Raw genomic sequence first — 22,257 nt, 5'->3', positions numbered from 1 at the left:
TGTTGCTAGCCTCAAACCGTGCATAAAATGAGTTCAGGTCGTCCGCTAGGGATGCGCCGGCACTCACCATTGCGGGGTCTGCTCTGGTAGTTTGTAATAGTCCGTAGCCCCTGCCATAGGCGCCTGGTGTCGCGCTGCTCCATCTGTGATTCCACTCTGTCTCGGTACTTCCTCTTGGCCTTCTTCACCGCCCTCCTCAGTCCATAGACCGCTGCCTTGTACTCGTCCATGTTGCCGGATACAAGACCGGAGTTATAGGCAGCAGTACGGGCGTTCACAGCTTCACGGATGGATCTATCAACCCACGGCTTTTGGTTAGGAAAGTCCCTAACTTTTACCGTGGGGACGATGGTGTCCGTTAGCGTTGCTATGAGGCTCATTGCTACTTCCGAAAACTCGCTGACGTCACTGGAACTGGATTGGATCATGTCCCAGTCGACAATACTCAGAGCGTCCTGTAGCTCAGCCTCTGATTGGTCAGACCACCGCATTACGTTCCTCGTCACTACCGCTTCCCGCGCGATCCTTTGTTTATACTCCGGAAGCAGAAAAATGGCGGCATGGTCTGATTTCCCTAACGGAGGAGAGAGACAGCCTTGTAGCCTCTCTTGAATGGCGATAGCAGTGGTCCAACGTTCTTTCCTCTGGTAGCAGACGTAATGTGCTGGTGAAAGTTCGGCATGCACCTTCTTAGGTTTGCCTTGTTAAAGTCCCCAGCCACCACCACAGCCGCGTCGGGATACTTGTTCTGATGCCGACATAACACATCATGTAGGTCCGATAGTGCTACGTCGGTGTCCGCTTGTGGTGGAATGTAGACGGCTGTGGTGATGACCGAGCTGAACTCCGGGAAGGTAGAATGGACGGCATGAGATCGTCAGATGTTCCAGGTTCGCGAGCAGGAACGAGAAAGAGTCTTAATGTTCTTGGGGTCGCACCACATGTTGTTCGTCATGAAGCAGACCCTCCACCCTTAGATTTACCAGACTCTTCCGTTCTGTCTGCACGGAAAACAGAGAAGGACTCGGTTGGGCATATGACTTGATCCGGCACCAGCGGGGTCAGCCAAGTTTCCGCCAGACAAAAGATGTTACAATCCCGCATGTCCCGTTGGAATCTGATCCTTGCCCTAAAATCATCCATCTTATTTTCCAGAGACTGGACGTTAGCAAGAAGGATGCTGGGCAAAGGTGGACGGTGGGCTTGAACTCTCAGTCTGTTCCGAATTCCGCTCCGTTTCCCTCGATGTTTTCGTCGTCTCCCCGTAGTAGCGGCTCCACTGTTGTTGTTGCGGTTCGCTCGTACAATCTCCGCCGGCCACGCTGGATCGATGGAAAAAGTGGACAAAAACCCTTGTTTTGCGCAAAAGTTTATGTCCAAAAGTGTGCTGCGGTCGTATGTTGTTAGTGCCGATGTGTTTGTGGCAAAGAAAATATTAAAAATAAACACAAAAACTAAAAGAGCGCACAATCTCCGCGGAGCTACCTTTATAGTGGCAGCAGATTTGGAAAAGCTGATATTAGTTGGCATTAATCTCATAACTGTTTGACAATTTGTGATGTGGGAATTTTCTTTCCTCCATCTGTGTTATAGACTAGCCGAGGGGGTTGCTGAGGAAATTTAAAGTTTCCCAGAGGATCCTTCAGTCCTTCTACTCTGGAGCTGTAGAGAGCGTCCTGACAGGAAGCATCACAGCCTGGTTTGGCAACTGCTCCGCTCAGGACAGGAAGGCTCTGCAGAGAGTAGTGCGTTCGGCTGAACGCACTATTGGAACTACACTCCCCACCCTGCAGGACTTGTACACCAGGAGGTGCAGAACCAGAGCCGGCAGGATCATGAAGGATCCTCACCACCCCAACAACAGACTGTTTCAGCTGCTGCGGTCAGGCAGGCGCCTCCGTAGTCACGCTGCAAGAACAGAGAGACTGAGACGGAGTTTCTTTCCTCAGGCCATCAGGATTGTGAACTCCGACCTCACCAGGACCCCCACATAGACCCACACAACTGCCCCTCTTAGGCACACACACACACACACACACACACTTACTGTAAATATTGTACTGTAAATATTGTGCTGTTTTTTATTGTAAATAGTGTGTACTTGTTGCCCTTGCACATTCCTGCTGAGCATTGCCACTTTCATTTCACTGCACACCCTGTGTGTGTATGTGACAAATAAAACATCTTGAATCTTGAATCTATTCACCATTTTATTACCTCAATAAAAATAAATTATGTATCTCCCTGATGTGCTGCCTCTAGCATAAACCTAGTTCCTCAAAACATCACTCTTGCAGGGTGTTGTTGACCATCTTTGTTCTGCTCCTGAAATAAATGTTATGATTTAACATCTCTCTGCGTTATCAGATATATGTGTGTCTACAGACATTTTTAAATGACTTACATTCTTCTTAAATCATAGCAACATGGTTTATCTTACTTACTGCTGCTCGTTCTCCATCATCTTCACCCATATATGTTAATCTGTCACATACTTGTCTGTGAGTTTTCAAAGCTGAGTGTACGGAATCGGTAAAATTAAGTGAATCGCCCTCTGAATTTGAATCTGTCTTGATAAACACTGAATAGTGAAGTTGTTTATTCAGCAAAAATATTATCTCTGTCTAAATCGTCAATCAGACCTCAATAAGGCAGTAATAGGATTCACCTGTGTGTGGTTCTCGTTTGGCAGGAACCGCCCTAATCCTGCCCAGTATGTGATTTATTCGCACCGCCAACTTTAGTATAAAGTGTGAAAGCAGGAACAGCAGTCAGCAGTTCCCTCTCTCTTGAGCAATGGGTGGTTTAGCTGGACTTGGGTTTGTAGTTTTTGTTTCTATCCATTGTGTTCACTCAATGTTTTTGATGTTTCATGCTACTTAAAAAATGTTTCAATTTCTTTCAGGTTAATTCTCCTGATGGCAGTTGTAAATATAGAGGCTCAAAAGAAACCCTCTATAAGTAAGTTTGTATCCATTTTTAAAAACTTTTGGGTAGTACTAAATGAAGCTTATTAATATAAATATTGAATCCCAGATATCGACTCAAAATGCCTGGGGAACCTCATGCGTGTGGATGTTGGCCCACTTGGAGGAAATCTTCTTGAAGTGTCCGTTGTCTATAGTAGGATGACATTTCAGTTTTTAATATTATTTGTCTGCTGTTTTCCACTTGTAACTGTCCTTTTCCCTCCTCAGACAACTCTGCAATTCTCCTTACATCAAGTTTAGCTTCTCAGTGTGGCTTAAGTGTGAAGATAGACCAGCTGGGGAACGCCATGATTTTTGCCTCTCTTCAAAACTGTTTTGCTCAAAATGTGGTAAAAAAAACTGGCGCTGTACTTTTTGTGGAGTAGCACCAGATGTCTGTGTATATATATATTGTTGTCGTTCTGATCATTTAAAATAATATCTATGTTTGTAGGACGATGAAGCTTTCACAACGACATTAAATCTTCGACTGCATGGGAACCAGGTGGTTGAAGACGAGCTGTACCAGGTGGCTAAAACCTGCCACTACAATGACTGGGCCTCCAGGGAAATTGTCTGTGAACGGAACTATATGGAGGCAAGTGAATGCAGTGGACACTGGTTATGTGCCTGTCTATGATTGGTGGCTATGTCCTGTCGGAAGCCAAGATTGCATTTGAGAGCAGAGAGATTGATTAACACTTATGGATTGGTCTCCTTTCTAGGTTTCAGTGAAAAGGTCGGCTCCAGGTGACTACAACCTGCCTAAACATCCCTTCTCTGGTGCTAAACAGTTGGGTGATCCTTGGCGAGCTGTGGCGGTATGACTAGTTTATGCCCCTTTTTTAATTTTACATTCTGCAAACATTGCTTTCTGTATTAAATGTCTTTATTGTTTTCACAGAAACAACCCATGGATGCAGGATTCAGAATCAAAACTGTTGTGTTCTTCACACCTGAGGAGAAGATGATGACTGTGACAGAGGCCCAGAGACGAGGTTATGGAATCGCAAACACCCCGACAAGGCTGGTTTTGCGAAGCCCAATAACTTCCCCTGAAACATACACCCAGCATGTAAGTGGACTGCATTTTTATATTTTAAACCAGCTTTGTGTGTTGACTTGTTTACACTAGCAGCCAGGGAACGTTTTGCTTTGGAACAAATTATGTAATCTAACTTTAATTTGAGACGGTTGAACATATTGCGCTACTTTATTTTAACGCACTCGTCTATTGAAGTAACCACATCCGTAAGTATACATTGCTTGACTGTATGGTTAACGGGCATTTACACAATGTTCTGTAAACTAACTTTGCAGGTAGCCGGTGTGCCTATGACTGTGCTCACAACCTCAACAATATTTGAAAAGAAGTGGCTGGAGACCCAAATCCACGCAGGAGCTGCCTGCCCAATACTGCAGGGTAATTTTTGTAGAGCAGTAAATGCTAACCCTAACTACTGATGGCTTTAATTCTCAGGGAATCTGGGGTTGTAGCAGTTTAAACATGGACAGTGAGTGTTTTATTCTTGGACTTGAATAATCACTTTACTGCGATGACGCAGACATTTCTTGACTAGAATGTGTAGACAACTGGTCCAATCCAAGAAATGATATGGCTGGTAGAGCCTCAAATTGTGTTTAGGATCAATGTTTTATAGAACTGATGGGTAGTGTTTTGCAGTCTGGCTGTAGCTTCATATTCAACTGACATGAGTGGTATCTATTCTAGCTTTTTGACTACTTTGGGTCTGAAGATTAATTATGTGTCCATATTTGTTCTCTACTTGTCTAACCTCTGTTTCCTTTTGTACAGGTAGTGTTTCTTTCACTCCCCACTCGCTCAGCTGGTTCCTGCCGAGGCACATTGACCCCCTCATTTTCTCTGGCCAGTTTAAACTGTTGGAGGTGCACATGGGTGTCGATGGCCAGAGGCTCGACCTTGCAGAGGTGGCCAACAGGCGTTACTCCTTGTCTGTCAATGACATATACATCATCATTGAAATCCCTGTTGGGGCTGTCGGTGGCCACTTTAAGGTCAGAGTTACTTTGTGTTTGTATATACATGCATTTTATAACAATTGTGCATAACTGACCCATGGGCTTAAAAGGATGTCTTGTATTTTGCAGAGTCATGTTCAGAATGGTCAGTATCTCACTACTTATACCATTGAGCCGATGCTCGAGTTGCTCTGGACTGAGGATTCTTCTCATGAGGACACCAGATACAAAGTCCTCCTTCCCATCACCACGCCGCTACTGTATCGACCTCCGCAAGTTATTGACAGTGAGTAATTTAACAATCACAAGAGTACCAAGATGTAATACGAACCTCCCTAATTGCTTTTTATTTTTGCCCCACAGACACTGTTCCTGAGGAGCAGATATTTAAGATGACGCTTGGGCCTTTCTGCTCCGATGTGACACTAATGAACATCACCTTCCCCTCTGAGGTTTTATCCATAGCGGACTGCAGTGCAAGAGGCCTTAAAGTTTTGGAGCACAAGTCCGCCAAAAGCTGCTCGAAGATGTTTAACCTTGAAGTGCCCTTCACGTACCTTGGTGTTGTACAAATGGTGAGCTTTACTCGACTTGTGAAATTAAATGCATTTTATTTTGCCAGCTAATCTCTATTTATACCTGACTCTCAACAGAAAGAAATGGGGCTTACAGTCTACTCTCTTCACTTGACCTTTGGCTTACTGGTTCTGCCAGAGTTTGCAGCGTTTGCTCACACTGCTCATCTGGAAGCACAGTTGGTGCACAAAGGTCTGAACTTATGAATATGATGGCTTCATTCAGAACACGAATAGCAAATTTCTAACTTTTTTCCTTCTGCAGTTCCTCCCTCTGTCACTGGTGGCTGTGATTATCAAAACTTCTATGTCCTCGTGAAATACGACACCCAAGCCTTCCACTTTCAGACGCTAGTGGGAAAGCAAATGTTGACATTGGACCTGGCTCAGAAGTACAGCTTCATGGACAATGGAACACACTTCAGTTTTACAGTACCGTTTTCTGCCCACGACGCTGCGATTGAGGTAAAGTATTCTTAACCAAATTGTAGAGATGCAGGGATGTATCTTGACATTTGTTGCAGAGATTATTTTCTTTCAATCTAGTGTGTAAACTTGGATTTGTTTCTGACTTTCAGGCTATAGAGGCATCATCTATTAGAAGCAGACTCGATGTGACTCTGAGGAATCCGGACACCGACAAAAATATTCAAGAATTCTCCGTGTCTTGCAGTTTCTTGTCAACCCTAATTGGTTAGTTAGGGGAAATGGATATATAATGTTTTTTAATGCCACACCAAGCATACTAAGGTCTGGTCCTCTTTTCAGAGTGTTTCCCTAATGGAACGATGACCGCTCTGGCTATAAAACTGGAGTCGGTTCCCAGTCTGCAACTCGGTCACCTCACCCTCAGAGACCCAAGCTGTCGGCCGTCATACAGCGATGACCGCTATGCCCATTTTATTTTTACTGGGAACTCATGTGGCACGACCAGAAAGGTAGATTACTGCTGAATGTTACCCTTGTTGCAGACTATTGAACCATTTGGTTAACTGCTTTATTTTTCTTCAGTTTCTGCCTAATATGATGGTGTATGAGAATGAAATCTCTCTGCCTGACCTTGAAACCAAAAGAGAATCAAAGACCGAGCCAGAGTATGAGTAAGTGTCTTAAGACATAAAAACTCTTTGTGCTAAAATTAGTTCATCAATTCCTTTACGTTTTGAACTTGGACAGTTTTGTAGACTTGTCATGTGAACTATTTCTGACTAACTCCTGGATTGTCTTTCTTCAGCCTGAAGGTTGCTTGTTATTTTGACATCAACACAAACCACGCTGTGGCCTTCAACAACAGACCTCTGAGCAGTAAACCATATGCTGATGATGCAATAAGCGCGCTGCAATTTGAAATGAGACTTGCTTTGGGTAAAGGAAGTTCTGAACTGTCTTTTTGTGTATCCCAAACATAGACATTTTCCTCTTTAGCACTAAAACTACAGGTAAAGCAAAGACATGGCTCAGATTTTTCTCAGATTAAAGGTTTTCAAGAATTTAAAGTTGGTAAACTAGTGGTGTCTAAAGCTAGGAGGCAAATGCAATTTATTTACTACTCATGGTTGACTCATTTCTAAAACCTCATCAGTTTAATGACAACTACTTTAAGTTAAATTCACTCGTCTATATTATACACCTTAATTTCTCAATGTTCAGTCTCTAGATCATTATTCTTGTCTGAATCTCTAATTCAGTTTATTTCTCTTTACTTAGACTCCTCCTACAGCACATTTCACAGTGTTGATGACTATCTCATTGCAAAGTATCTACACGAGCCGCTGTATTTTGAGGTGGAACTCATGAAGTCTCAAAACCCTGAGGTATCGCTGGAGCTGGTGTCCTGCTGGGCAACAGAGGGTGACAGGAAGTCTCTTCCCAAATGGGACCTCGTCATTAATGGGTCAGTTATTATTCCCTTTCTGTGGCATTAACAAGATGCAAGTGAAACATGGGCAGTATGGTTTTCCCTCACAATGAACAGTTTCCACGTGTGTGTACTCGCTGAACTTGTGACATCTGTGCACAGAGCCAGTGAGAACATAAACATGTATATATTCATTTACTTGTCTTCAGCTGTGCAAACCCAAAAGACCCATACCAGGTGATCTTCCATCCTGTTTTGCCTGATGCCAGAGTTCACTATCCTGCTAACTTCAAGCGCTTTGAGATCCCAATGTTTGCCTTTGCCAAGGACAACTTGAGTCGCCAGGTAATTTTGTACAACAAATCGATTTATCTTTGGAAAAAAGAAGGGACTGATTTGGGAAAAGTTTACGATTTAAATTGGAATTGCATTAACGTTAGTTTATATCTTGTAGGTCTTCGTCCACTGTGATGTTGTGGTATGTGATGCCAGAAGTGCAGTGGATAGAGCCTGTAATGTGCAGTGTTCAAACAAGGATGACGGGATGAAAGGCAAGACCTCTCATTCAATTCATTGTTGCACACATGCTCTAGTAAGGTTGCTCAAAGATGGATACACTTTAGTTGGTGTCCAATTGGGGAACAATGTTTATCCAAGTGTGGTTGTTAATTATTTTTCTTTTCTTTCCACAGGTAAACGTTCTGTTTCCGAGGGCCACAACATCAAACATGTCTCGTCAGGACCAATAATCATGAGCTAAATTTAAAATGTTCACACTTTTGTATTTTCCTGGCAATTGGTGATTGGTTCCAACTGAGGGTTGGAAGAAGTATTCCCTACTAAATCACAAATTGGAATACCTCTGTCCTAGTAACTTCTCACTTGGGTGAAAATCAGCCACGCAACAGTGAACATTCTGCATGGTGTAGTTAGAAATTCCTACAATACACAACTAGCTGCGACATTTTGAATGTAAGGCAGTTTTTTTAAAGGAGTTTTAAACAGTTTTTAGTATCCACATTGTTAAACCATTGTCTCAAATACATTTTCGTCACTGACTCCTAACCTGCAAAATCCTGTAAAAAAAATTGGGCAGCAAATGCATGCGTTTGTTCCGCAGAATAAAGTCCATATTGCATATACTGAGTTCTCCTGTGTCTCTTTCTTAATGTAATCTGTTCATGTTAACTACTTTCAGTCTTGCACCAACATGCATTTACATACAAATAAGTTGCTACTCATCTATGCTATATATTCAATTGTTTACTGGATCAGTATTTCAAATATTTTAGACTACATATGGCCTTCCCATAGACTACTGTATTTCACTTGTGAAGAACTCATTTAGTCTTGCTGATGACAAACTGCCTCAATGAAGGGAGTCTCAGAGCCCAAGGATTCATGCAGAGTGCCTGTATGAAAAACAACCAGTAGTCAATGTGCAAGCTACTCTATTGGGTTCTTATATTTGTAAATTTGACTGTCACGAATCTCACTTCTTAAATATGTGATGAGACGGTATATCCTTTACTATTTTGGCTTCTCTAAGAAAACTAGACTCACCCAAATGAAAGACACAGCAGAAATGAATGGAAGCTTCGTGAACTCGAGCCATTTTTTTCCAGCAAATTACCACAACATAAAACTAGTTCCTCAAAGCACCAACACTTGCAGGGTGTTATGGACCATCTCTGTTCTCCTGAAATTTGGTCAGACAATGACTTGCAAAGCTAAATGGTTTATTTTCTTACTGGTCGATCATTATATTGAACCATATATGTTAATCTGTTGCCTCTGTCACATACTTGCCTGCAAGTTTTCAAAGCTGTGTATGCGAGTCGCCCTCTGAATTTGGCTTGAGGGGAACCATACGCTGCATTTTTTTTGGTCTTGAAATACTGACTAGCAAAGGGCTAAGTTAGTTTATATGTGCTGCACAGTTAAGCCAAAATAATGCTACCTAGCTAACATTATACTTGACAATGTGGGCAAGAGAGGGGGAGGATTGGCAGTGTTGTATTGTTTTTAATGTACATAGAGGATAGTAAAATAGCAAATACTAATTTTCCATTTACTGCATTGGCACTCCAAGGTTAACTTTGAAGCTCATTAGTTTCATATGAATTAGTTACTGCATTCAGCTGTTTAAATTTGGTCGAGTTCGATTCAATTTTCAAAGTATGGGGTTCCGGTTTGGCGCATGGCGGAGTAGGCAGCTCGTCGGAAGGGCTCTGTCACTATTTTACATTTATTTGGCATTTGCTTTTATAATTACAAGACAAACTTGAAAAACCAGCTTCTAAAACGTACTTCTTTTACGGGGTACACTGTATTCACTTCAACATGGGCAAACCCAACGCAGCTAGAGGAGGAAAAAAACCCGAAAGCGAGAGCAAGCAAGTCCACGATGGCGACCTAGCATCAGACCTAGCTAGCGACGACACGACACATGGAGACGGCAACGGCAGTAACGCGGCGCTCTCCCTCGCTGACATGCAGAAACTACTCGCCGGTATGGAGGAGCGGATAATCAACACTCTGACAGCGCAAATTTCAGCCAACCACGCCACTATTGCCAGACATGACCAGACAATTCAAGCCATTGAGACGTCAATGAACGACTTTCAGGGGAGAATAACTACACTGGAGGCCGCGGTCGGCAGCTTCGTGAAGGAGAACGAGCTAATGAAGTTTAAGGTCGACGATCTCGAGAACAGATCACGGAGATGCAATATCCGTATTACAGGCATACCCGAGAGAGCGGAGGGCACCCGACCAACGCCTTTCATTGAATCCTTCATCGAGGAATTATTCGGCGCGGACGCTTTCCCCCGTAGCTTAGCCGTGGACAGAGCGCACAGGGTGGCTGTCCAGAGGAGGCCGGACGGCGCGCCTCGGCCCTTCATCGCCTGCGTTCATCACTTCCAGACGAAGCAGCGTATAATGCAGCTGGCACGAGAGAAAGGTCCCTTGTCCTACAGGGGCTCGGAAATTCATATTTACGCCGACTATAGCGCTGAAGTGGCTAAAAAGAGAGCTACCTTTTCCCCCGTCAAATCCGCGCTGAGGAAAGCAGGCTACCAATACAGCTTGATCTTCCCGGCTAAGCTGCGAGTGATCGCCGATGGAACCAGGCACGAGTTCAATACCCCGGGTGAAGCGGCTTCCTTCCTGGAGAACATTCGGAACATTCAACCGGCAGTATGAGACTCCTCGGCAACTATAACAAGGACCTTGGTGACACTACCTTTTCTTAGCTTAGGTTGGTTGGGCTAACCGGTGAGTGAATACTTTTGCGTGCTAAACTGACACGTTGTATAAATAGTCAAACTTATGAACAGTATATTACTAAACTGATCGTGTTCATATAACGCTGAACATTCATATACTCTTCACTGAACCTTATTACCCGAATGTCAAACTGTCCTAAACATTACTTAAAAACAGCATTTTGGGTCAGTTGAAAGTGTCACGCTCTCGAGGTCTGTGTTATTAAAGGGTACCTGTAGTGCAAAACAACAACGTGCTACATCCATTCGGCGCATCAAATAAATCATATTTACCCCGCCGCTATTGTCAACAAGTCACGCATAGCCCGAGGATTTACATTTCTTCGTCAACATTCCGAGTCCGTGAACGCTTCAGGGCGCAGCCATTTTGCTAGTTACTCATGTCAAAGCTAACTATGACGTTGAGTCGTTGAAAGGAATTCAGCCAATCCGGAGCCACTTCTACACGCGTTGCTTCTTGGGATAGATCGGTGGCCTCAAGAATTACACAATCTATATCAGGGGTGCTCAATACGTCGATCGCGGCGACCTGCCAGTCGATCGCGGCGTAGTATTGGTAGATCGCATGACATAAAAAAAATTGGCCCGCCCCCCTGTCACTTTCTCTATAGCGCCACATTACAGCAGCAGCACGTCATTTCTGTCTCTACGTGTTGCGTTGACAGTCCTCTGCCCGCCGTCTCGTGCGTCTCGAGCTCCCGACACCGGTTTGCGCGCATCGGGACGGACGGAGCAAAGAAAAAGTCACTAGCACCCCCGAACATGTCGGCCGAACATTGCATCAATGAAAAACATCTCCAGCGCTGGCTTATGCGCGATGTAGCTATCAAGCTCACTCTTTTGTGTGAAGCAGATGAGGTCTAATGACACTATCATCGGACATAAGTTCGTGCTCTTTACAACAAATGCACTCTATGTCTGTTTTTTGTGGCACACATTTCCCACAACTGCACCAAACGTCCGCCGACTTGCGTGCACGGTCCGCACGGTGAAGCATCTGGACCGGCGGTCCTTCGCATCAACTTCATCAGAATCATCGCTATCATCGCTGTCACAATTCACTAAATGGGGATAGTCTGCTTTTAAAGGTTCAAACAAGTATCCAGTTGCTGAATCAGACAATCTTTCATCGTCCATATTCTCAATCTCTCAGCATTTGTTTGCGAGCGCTCGACGTTGTTTATATTGGTATCTGAACACATCCGCTGTGGCTGGCTGTCGATCTCTCAACGATGTGACGTCACACCACCCGCGACATATTCAAGCTCCAGTGCAATGTCGCATGTCGGAGTTGAGGACTTTGAACAGCCTAAACTACGTATTGTTATTGAATACTGGACCGTCAGTGCATGAATAACCTTTAGAAACACATTATCTTTTGATCTGGCTACATATTCGTTTTCACTACAGGTACCCTTTAAGACTGGCGTAGATTACAGGGATATTATATCCCCACTCTGGGATCACAGTTAATGCTCCTTGTTCTTATTTTTTATTATCTTACTATCTAATTTGCGTAGAATGTATATACCATCTCCTCTTGTTAAATTCTAACCCCACAATATACAGAACGGCTGTTTGTTGTGTTGACCAATGTTTAGAAAATGTCTTTCACGGTACTGCTCCGTAGATTCTTTAAAAGAAGCGGTTCACAAGTTAAGATCCTTTCCTTTTTTTTGCCTTTACATTCATTCTGATAGACAGAGTTTAAAGTGCATGATAGAGTTATGCACACAGTTTTCAATAGTGCAATAGTTAGGGTTAACAGGTTTAGGTACCAAGGACTGGAGCCTTTTATTCTTAATGTGTTTTTGTTGTTGTTGTTTTTGTGTTTTTTTCTTGTTTTTTTTCTTCTTTTTTTCTTTTTTCGTATCTTCCTTTGTCTCCCCCCCACACCCCTCCTACTCCCCCACCCTTCCATTGGTGCTCTGTTGCTATATCCTTCTATTTAAACTATGAACAGTCGGTCCAATAAGGTGACTAATGTGCCAACCAAGTTCATATCCTGGAATGTAAAAGGTGTCAATAGCCCGGTTAAGAGACAAAGGGTCATGTCTCATCTACAACAATTGACAGTAGACGTAGCATTTCTTCAAGAAACCCACCTTTGTAACATTAGCGTTGCTGCTCTCAAGAGAGGTTGGGTGGGCCAGGTGTTCCACTCTAGATTTAATGCAAAGGCCAGAGGGACAGCCATATTGATTAACAAAAACACCTCTTTTCATCCCGAAGAGATTAGCGACCCAAATGGGAGATATGTTATCGTTACTGGACAACTCTGGGCTAATCCTGTGATTTTGGTAAATGTTTATGCCCCGAACTGCGACGACAGTAACTTTTTTGATAAGCTATTTCTTTCCATACCTAAGCTTGACAATGGATTGCTTATAATAGGAGGTGATTTTAATCTTGTGCTTGATGTTACCTTGGATAGGTCATCCCAGAAGCCTCAGAACCTTTCCAAATCGGCTGGAGTTGTAAATGATTTCATGCGTAAGTGTGGCCTCTCAGATATTTGGAGATTTAAGTTTCCCAACACCAGAGCTTACTCCTTTTTCTCAAATGTGCATCATAACTATACCCGCATAGACTATTTCTTACTCGATAATAGATTGCTCCCTCAGGTTAAATCCTGCTCGTATAATAGTATTGTCATATCGGATCACAGTGCCTTTCTATTTGATTTAGACCTCCCAAACCGCCCCCCCCAAAACAGAATCTGGAGACTCAACCCTCTTTTACTTTCAGATGACGATTTTGTGAAGTTCATTTCAGCCCAAATACAATTCTTTCTAGAGACTAACTCCTCCCCAGAGATCTCTCAAGCTACATTATGGGAAACTCTTAAAGCATACCTGCGCGGGCAAATCATAGCCTATTCCTCTACGATCAAGAAACGGAAAAACTCCAAACTGACTGAAATTTCCCAAAAAATCCTGGATGTTGACTCTAAATATGCTCATTCCCCGAATACAGGTCTGTATAAAGAACGGTTGAGACTCCAAACTGAATTTAATCTTTTATCTACCGATGAGGCAACACGTCTCATCCTAAAATCCAGACATAATGTGTACGAATTTGGAGATAAATCCAGTAGACTATTGGCTTTGCAAGCCCGCCAAGTAGCTACCACCCGCAATATCACAATGATTCAATCTGACGCAGGAGAAATGTTGATAGATCATAAAGACATAAATAAAGCATTTTTACAATTCTATTCCAACCTTTACACCTCAGAACTTAACAACGACCCCGGCCCCTCATGTGCCTTCTTTGATAATTTGACTATCCCTACTGTATCGGAGGAACAAAACACCAACTTGAGTGCAGATATCTCAGCTGCTGAAATCAGCATGGCTATAAAATCTATGCAGAGCAACAAGTCACCAGGCCCGGATGGGTTCACAACAGAATTCTATAAAAAGTTCTCCTATCAGCTGGCACCAACTCTTAAAGCAATGTTTAAAGAAGCACTGTCCTCAGGCATTCTCCCTGTAACGTTGAGACAGGCCTCTATATCCCTACTAGCTAAGAAGGATAAAGACCCAGTATTCTGCTCATCCTATCGCCCTATCTCCCTACTTAATGTGGATTTTAAAGTGCTGTCTAAGGTCCTAGCTAAACGCCTGGAAAGTGTGATCCCAGATATTATCTCGCCTGATCAAACAGGATTTATCCAGGGCCGACACTCCCACTCAAATTTACGAAAACTATTCAATGTTATCCATTCGGCCCCATCAAGGTGCCCGGAGGTAGTGGTTTCTCTTGATGCAGAGAAGGCCTTTGACCGGGTCGAGTGGAAATATCTATTTGCTGCCCTCAAAAAATTTGGTTTCTCTGAGGAATTCACTGCCTGGATTAGACTACTATATTCCTCTCCCTTAGCAGATGTAATCTCGAACAATACTAAATCTGACTACTTTCCCCTTGGACGGGGAACAAGACAAGGGTGCCCTCTTTCTCTTCTTTTGTTCGCTCTCGCCATTGAGCCCCTAGCAGTGGCACTGCGACGCTGTGGGGGCTTTAAGGGTATACCTCGGGGTGATTTGGAACTAAAAGTTTCTCTCTACGCGGATGATTTGCTGCTGTATGTCTCTGACCCCTCTCTATCTCTTCCCTATATTCTAGATATCCTGAATCAGTTTGGGAAAATATCAGGATATAAGTTAAATTTGCAAAAAAGTGAACTTTTCCCTCTAAACTCTGAAGCAGAGGCACTCCCCTCCAGCCTTTCCCCTTTAAGGTGGCCCGGGATGGCATTAGGTACTTGGGGATTGAGGTCACGGTCCTTCCACTCTACTTTTAAAAATAACTATATTACCCTTTTGAATAAATGCAAACAGGATATGACTCGCTGGGCCTCATTACCATTATCATTAGTGGGTCGTGTTAACCTAGTTAAAATGATAGTATTACCCAAATTCTTATATCTCTTTCAAAATATTCCTATCCTGATTAAAAAATCTTTCTTTAAAAATCTTGATACAAATATAATCTCGTTCATATGGGGGACCAAACCTAGTCGGATCAGCAAAACTCAACTCCAAAGACCAAAGCGAGCGGGAGGCTTAGCTTTACCTAATTTTCTCCTTTACTATTGGGCATGCAATATCCAGAAGCTACTACACTGGTGTGAAGACAGTCCAATTGAGGGAAAGGCGGACTGGGTACAAATAGAATTCTCCTCCTACCAGCACCATCTCAGCTCAGTGGTCTGTGCAGCCCTGCCTCTTCTTAGCAATAACTTGAGTACAAACATAATAGTAAATCACACAATAAGAATATGGGCTCAGTTTAGGAGACATTTTGGGCTGCAAGCAGCCTCCACCCGCTCCCCCATTAAATGTAACCTTATGTTTACTCCCTCATGTACAGATAACGCATTTGGTCTGTGGTTTGACAAAGGGATTAGATCAATCCATAATTTATACATAGAAGACACGTTTGCTTCATTCTCCCAATTATCGCAAACCTATGATCTACCGAAGAACAATTTCTTCCGCTACTTGCAGATCAGGAGCTTTGTAAGAAACACGTTTAACTCTTTTCCAAACAAGCCCTTGAAATCTCATGTTGACAGCCTCCTAGAACTGAACTCGAATAGTAGAGGATTGATATCCCAAATTTACGGGCTCATTAATGATATCAACCCACACTCCTTGGAAAATGTAAGAATGGCCTGGGACTCCGATCTTGGAGTGGTTATAACAAATGACCAATGGGACTCTATTTTAGATTTGATATACACGTCATCTACATCCGCTAAACACAACTTAATACAGCTGAAAGTGGTACACAGGGCGCATTACTCTAATGCTAGACTGGCAAACATTTACCCTAACTCTGACCCATTATGTCCTCGATGTAGAGGCCAGCCAGCAGACTTGTTGCATATGTTCTGGCTGTGCCCTAAACTCGCCAACTTTTGGTTAAGTATTTTTAAAGCGTATAGTGAGATGTTTGCGGCTCAATTTGACCGAGACCCAATTTGCGCACTCTTTGGCTTAATTCCAGAGGAAGTCCGTATCCGTTTACCAAATAAAGCCAATGTGATCACAGCCCTCACGACGCTTCTTGCTCGACGTTTGATCCTTCTGAGATGGAAGCAGCGCGCCCCCCCATCGTTCCCCCACTGGATCAAAGATGTCATGTATTTCCTGACACTTGAAAAAATCAAATATACCCTCAGTGTCCTCCCAAACCTTTAGTAAAGTATGGAGACCTTTTCTAGAATACTACGACTCCTTACAAGAACCTCTCGACATAGACTAAGGTGGATCCGCTCCAGAGCAACAGTGAGCATCCCCCCTCCCTCCCTCCCCTCCCCTTGTTGTTTTTTGTTGTTGTTTTTTCTGTTTTTGTTTTTTGTCCTTTAGCCATTACTCATTCTCTTTTTTACATGCAACTTCTCACTTTGTTAATTTTCATTTCCAAATTGCTTTACATTACCTGATGGATTAATCTAATTATTTGATTCTGTTTACATTTTCGTCTCCTGAATGTACCTGAAATTACCTGAATGTATTGTATAAATTCTGTAGCCTGTAACCCTACAGTGGGTGGGGTGGGTGGGGTAAGGGGGGGGTCGGGAATGAGGTTTTAAATTTTCAATCTGTAATTGCCCTGAGACAAGTGTGAATCCTCTTCCCTGGTGGGATAAAAACTGTGAAAATCAATAAAACATATTTAAAAAAAATAAAAAAATATATTTCAAAGTATGATGGGCATTATATTGCTGTCATATTATATTCTGTCCTTTCTAATGTGTGTTCATAGCTAGTTGCAGCTGGACCTCTCAGGCTGCCCTGATATGCTCAACCCTTCCAGAAAATGTCAGAGGGAGTATCAAGATGCCAAATAGGTAAATTGATGTGTACAATGTTTGTTGTGAGCTTCCTTTGGGGATTGTCTCATTGAAAAAAAATTAAATTTTTGTATTTACAGTCATGTCTTCACGGTATTTCATATTTAATAAAAACTGTCTTGTCCTCTATCGTTTCACAGCAAATCTGGACCAAAGTCCTCAGGGATGGGACTTACACTGGCATCTCAAAATAGATAATGAACATTGTATGCAAACTAAACTAAAATGTTTTCTTTTTAATAAATTGTTATTAAGACTGGGTAGACTGGTGTTTGTTGTTTTTTCTCCTGCAGTAGTTTATTTGTTTTATTGTTTTAAGTGTAAGCTGGACATGGTAAAGTAAGAAAAGGCGAAACACTTTAAAGTTATTCTGTTGAGTTAAAAAAAATTAAGGAAGTAAGTGTTGGATAAAAAGTTCACTAATATAGTGTCAAATCTGAGTAACACTTCTCAGTGTAGTGTAGTGTAAAATATTAACTCTTACCACAGTTGAATTGACTTTAATGTTATTAGATTAGATATGTAGTCTGATCATCCCTAGGGGGAAATTTCTTTGAAGCAGCAGCAAATTAAAATAGCAGGTCAGGACATTAAAATTAAGAATTTAAATAATAATAAAGAAAATGCTAAATATGAAAGTGTAAACAGTGTATCTAATTGTATATACAGTATAAAGTGAAAGCAGTGCAAGGTTTATTGATGTTCAATTTGAGGAGGATCTGGCCAGAGGTGTTTTATTATAAAGTCTAATAGCAGTGATCAGGAATGTTCTCCTGTATCTGTCCTTGTGACAGCGGAGCTGAACCAGTCTGTTGGAGAACGTACTCCGCTGTCCCTGCAGTAGGTGGTTGAGATTCGGGGACGGGTTATCCAATATGGACAATAATTTCTTCAGTGTCCTCCTCTTTAACACCTGTTCCGGATAGTCTTGTTTGCAGCCAATCATGGAGCCGGCCTTCCTCACCAGTTTAGTGAGTCAGTTGGTGGCACTGGTCCAACAGACTGGTAGAATATCTCCAACATCTTGCTGCACACAACGAAAGATCGAAGTTTCCTCAAGAAAATGAGTCGACTCATCCCCTTCTTGTACACAGCGTTAATGTTGGCCTTCCAGTTCAGTCTGTTGTCGATGGAGACACCAAGGAACTTGTACTCCTCAACCATATCCACATCGTCTCCAAGAACACTGTCAATTTTACTGTGCAGCTCCCGGCATACAAACTCCAACCGTCGAACTGCAGCGGTCTCCCTCCTCACGCAGTTGCTTCTCTCTCTCCGCTCGCAGCACATAGGCGTTGTGAGAGCGCGCAGGCATTAGTGTGGCGGGTCCCAGCCTAGTGCGCCACGTTGAAGTCGAAAGCCTGGAGCTCCTCCAACCACCTGGCCACCTTTTCCTGTGGCTCCTTGTATGTCTTGAGCCACTGCAGAGCAGAGTGGTCCGTCCTCACAGTGAATGTCAGGCCACACAGATACGTCTGATTAAGCTTACTGCGGGTGATGCAGTAGTAACCCCTTTTCTTGCATGGTCCCGATGCCTTCACTGCTTACCCGGTGTCCAAAAAAGGAGCATGAAGGGCACTTTTCCGGATGCAGCTTCAGGCCTGCTGCTCTGATTTTTTAGAGCACCAACGGCAGGGACGGCAGGACGTGCTTGAATGATTTACCGTGAACCAGGATGTCGTCCAGGTAAACCATGCACTGCTGACGGGGAACTCCACCCAATACCTTGTCCATCAACCTTACAAATGTAGCAGCGGCATTACAAAATCCCAAACCGAGGTCCTTCTGCTGCCACCGCTTCGTCCGGTGCAGAAAGCAGTCTTGTGCCGGACGTCCAGAGCGAGTGGCACCTGCTAATATCCACTGCGGAGGTCCAAGGAAGTGAACCAAGAGGACCCAGAAACCTGGTCCAGAGACTCGCCTATCTTTTTCGGAATCACGACAACTGCTTCTGCCCAGGGGCTGTCGGAAGACTGGATGACACCCGCCTGCAGCATGCTCGTCAGTAGACCTCTGACATTCATGTGTGCCAGCTCTACGCTGACCGTGCGCAGTCGCACAGAGGTGGAGTCGAACCGAATCCAGTCTCGGACTATGTAAGGTCTCATCAGTTGTTGTTGACCATGTGTTGACTAGTGCCATGCAGGGAACTCATTCAACAGTTATAGGGACATAACAGAAATCGGCCTTACCAGTGTGTCCCACTGCCAGCTGCACCTGGACACACAATTTAGTGGGGGAGATTGCTCTGATGACCTGGGGCCGGTATTTCAAAACTTGTAATCCAGATCAGAATCATCCGGATAACCAAATCCCCCTGTCCTCAGCCACGGATCAACCTGATCTATCCCGGTATTTCAAAACTTTGCGGGATTGGATCAGAGTGATCCTGATACCGGCAGATTGGGATTTCCAAATCCGGCCCCGCCCCCTAGATCACAGACAGGTAGCAGGAAGTGGAGCGAACATTTTACGGAAAAAAGGAGAAGCTGGTACTACTGTTGTCTCTAAATGTAGCTATAATATTGGTCAGTGTTGATGCGTCCTCAGACGAGATGAAAGGCAAACACTATATTGAGTCAACAAATTACGTAAATCCGCACAAAGTTGAAAGGAGAGCTCGGCGAAGTAAAATAAAGCCGAGTTCGCGCTAACGCTGCTCCATTGACTTCTGAGTTAATGAGCTAACAAGCTAGTAAATAGGCTAGCATCTGTACGTCGCAGTCCACATTTGAATGCATTTACTTGCAATGCATTGTGTGTAGATTTAAAATGTGTTGTACATATCTCCGATGTGAGGTTCTGGGACAGGGATGTCTATGTGTACAGTTTGTAAAGCCCTCTGAGGAAAATTTGTAATTTGTGATCATGGGCTATACAAAATAAACTGAATGAATTGTATTTTTAGTAGTGCTGTGAAAAATAACGCGTTAACTCAGTTAATTCAATTACAGGTATAACTAGTTTTTTTTTTTTAACGCATTTAACGCATGCGCAGAATGAGCTTCCAATCCGTCTGTTGTTGGTCGTCGGGACGAAAAAAAAGTCACTTGCAAAATGAGCTTCCAATACACCACTTCAATCTGAACTCTGTCCGCTCTCATGCAGACGGTCTGTTCATCGGTAATGATCCTTCCGCAGGTTCACCTACGGAAACCTTGTTACGACTTTTACTTCCTGTAGATCAGGGGTCTCAACACGTCGATCGCGACCTGCCAGTCGATCGCGGCGTAGTGTTGGTAGATCGCATGACATTAAAGAGATTGGCCCGCCCCCTGACATGTTCTCTATAGCACGTCTTTGTTCTTTTATTAAGCTAAACGTCTGTTGTTGATCGTATCTCCACAGCAGCATGTCATTTCTGTCTCTTCGCGTTGCGTTAACACTTATCGATCTCCGTCTCGCACGCCACAGAGCTCCGTCTTGCGCATCGGGACCGAGCAAAAAAAAGTCACTTGTCAATCTGTCCACCTTTAGATTGTATCATGGTGGAGTTAATGGTTGACAAACAAGAGAAAAATGCTCTGTTTAACCCTCCTGTTACCTTTACATTTACCAACATATTTTACCCTCGGGGTCAATTTGACCCCAGCAATTAAAACCTCCAGAAAATTATTAGAATTAATATTGCTTCCCAAGTTTAAGTGTGAGGTACTTTATGTTTGTTTGTTGACTACCTAAATAGCCCTTTAAATAAATAAAAAAGTTGATATTTCTGATATGTTTGACAGTGAAAAACAGCCTGGGGTCAAATTGACCCCAAAGAACACCGACATTAAACATTGAATGGGGTCAAATTGACCCGAAAGGTAACAGGAGGGTTAAACATTCTGTTTAGGATGAAGATGTATTAATGTTCCATATGGAAGAAAACTGCTAAATAACTGCTGAGTTGCAGCACCATTGTATAGAAGAATGTATAAATGTATATATCCGTCTTTTGTCATAAATCTCTATGTTCTCACAAAATATACCGAGAATATCGGTAATATGTGATTAATCATGATTAATCCACAAAAACCTGTGATTAATCCGATTAAAAATTTTAATCGTTTCACAGCCCTAATTTTTAGGAAACAGTTAACAAAAGGGATAAAACCTTCATATGTGTTCTCTTTACAGATGTTTGTGGAAAGAGAAGACAGCCAGTTAACATAGAGCTGCTCCAAATGCCATAACCTTTTCAGCTTTGGCTATGAAAATTAAGTGTGTGTGCTGAATGCATGTTAATAAATACATTTGACTGATTTTCAACGAATATGTTGTATTTTTTTTTTTACTTCAGTTTTTCACTGTGCTTTCTGAAAAAGAAAGGAACGTGCAAATAAAATAAACATTGATCAAACAGCAGTCTAGCTATATCTGTATCAAACAATGAACTTTGGGAGCAGTTACACTTCGTCTGGTCAGACCTGTACATGTAATCTCCCTCAAATCCACCTCTGAATCTTCAGGATCAGATTTGCTATGAAATACCCATTTTTTGGGATCTGATCAGGATTTAATCCAATCCAGGAGGATTAATCCTGGTCGATCATTTTGAAATACCGGCCCCTGGTCTTGCAGGAACAACACAGTACTCGTCTAACTAAACTCACTCCCGTCCCCAGAACAGGTCAAACCCGCCTCACTTCTGCTCTACCAATCACAGGCAAGCACCTCGACGAGCATGCCCACAGCCTCCCCATGATTGGACAGAGAGTGGAGGGGTGACGACCGACCCCTCCAAATACAAAGCCAAACTGTACAGGGTCACTACAGTTTTATGTGATTGTAACAGCAAGACCAGCAAGTTGTGCATCCCAACAGGTTAATCCAGATGTGTTGACAATATAATATGAGTCAAGTAATGAAGCTTGAGATATGGGGGTTGTGTTTGGGGGTCTGGTGGAAGTTATCTAGTTTCACGTTGGATATCAACCAACCGTCAAATGCACAATGCCCCTCTAGGAATTGCACTAGGAATTGCGACTTACCAGTGGTGAGGTGGAACAAGGCAGGTGAGGGTCCCAAAAGAAAAGATGTACCCCGATCACCCGTGTAAATAACTATCACTCACAAAGCCCCACGTGAGGGTCGGACTCAGGGGTAACCTAAACCACGCAGCACATGAAGAAAGACATCAACACCCAGAGGCACCTCTCCCACTACGTTGGTGTAGCAGCACCTACAGAAACAAAAGAGCACTATTTACCCCAGA

The 22,257-nt window shown here is 43.1% G+C and overlaps 1 protein-coding gene across 1 annotated transcript; it reads left to right on the top strand.

The window, feature by feature from the left end:
* Positions 1 to 2,796: 2,796 nt before the first annotated feature.
* Positions 2,797 to 8,524, top strand: LOC130202941 (uncharacterized). Its single transcript, XM_056428836.1, has 21 exons — positions 2,797 to 2,821; positions 2,905 to 2,961; positions 3,037 to 3,123; positions 3,198 to 3,319; positions 3,424 to 3,567; positions 3,695 to 3,787; positions 3,874 to 4,044; positions 4,290 to 4,392; positions 4,786 to 5,006; positions 5,100 to 5,256; positions 5,334 to 5,545; positions 5,624 to 5,728; positions 5,783 to 6,010; positions 6,124 to 6,238; positions 6,314 to 6,483; positions 6,557 to 6,645; positions 6,780 to 6,910; positions 7,253 to 7,439; positions 7,613 to 7,748; positions 7,858 to 7,954; positions 8,096 to 8,524. Exons 1-21 carry the CDS (start codon positions 2,797 to 2,799, stop codon positions 8,161 to 8,163), a joined length of 2,718 nt encoding a protein of 905 aa, XP_056284811.1. The 3' UTR covers positions 8,164 to 8,524.
* The last annotated feature ends 13,733 nt before the right edge of the window (positions 8,525 to 22,257 follow it).

The sequence above is a fragment of the Pseudoliparis swirei genome, chromosome 12 (assembly GCF_029220125.1).
Source record: "Pseudoliparis swirei isolate HS2019 ecotype Mariana Trench chromosome 12, NWPU_hadal_v1, whole genome shotgun sequence".
NCBI classification, from domain to species: domain Eukaryota; kingdom Metazoa; phylum Chordata; class Actinopteri; order Perciformes; family Liparidae; genus Pseudoliparis; species Pseudoliparis swirei.
Note: the sequence above shows the minus strand (reverse complement) of the source record. Positions and strands in the feature narration are given on the sequence as shown.

Coding starts and splice junctions, on each gene's coding strand:
- LOC130202941 (XM_056428836.1), top strand. CDS start 2,797: ATGGGTGGTTTAGCTGGACTTGGGT. Junction 5,546..5,623: donor ACCTTGGTGTTGTACAAATG/GTGAGCTTTACT, acceptor GACTCTCAACAG/AAAGAAATGGGGCTTACAGT. Junction 7,955..8,095: donor CAAGGATGACGGGATGAAAG/GCAAGACCTCTC, acceptor TTCTTTCCACAG/GTAAACGTTCTGTTTCCGAG.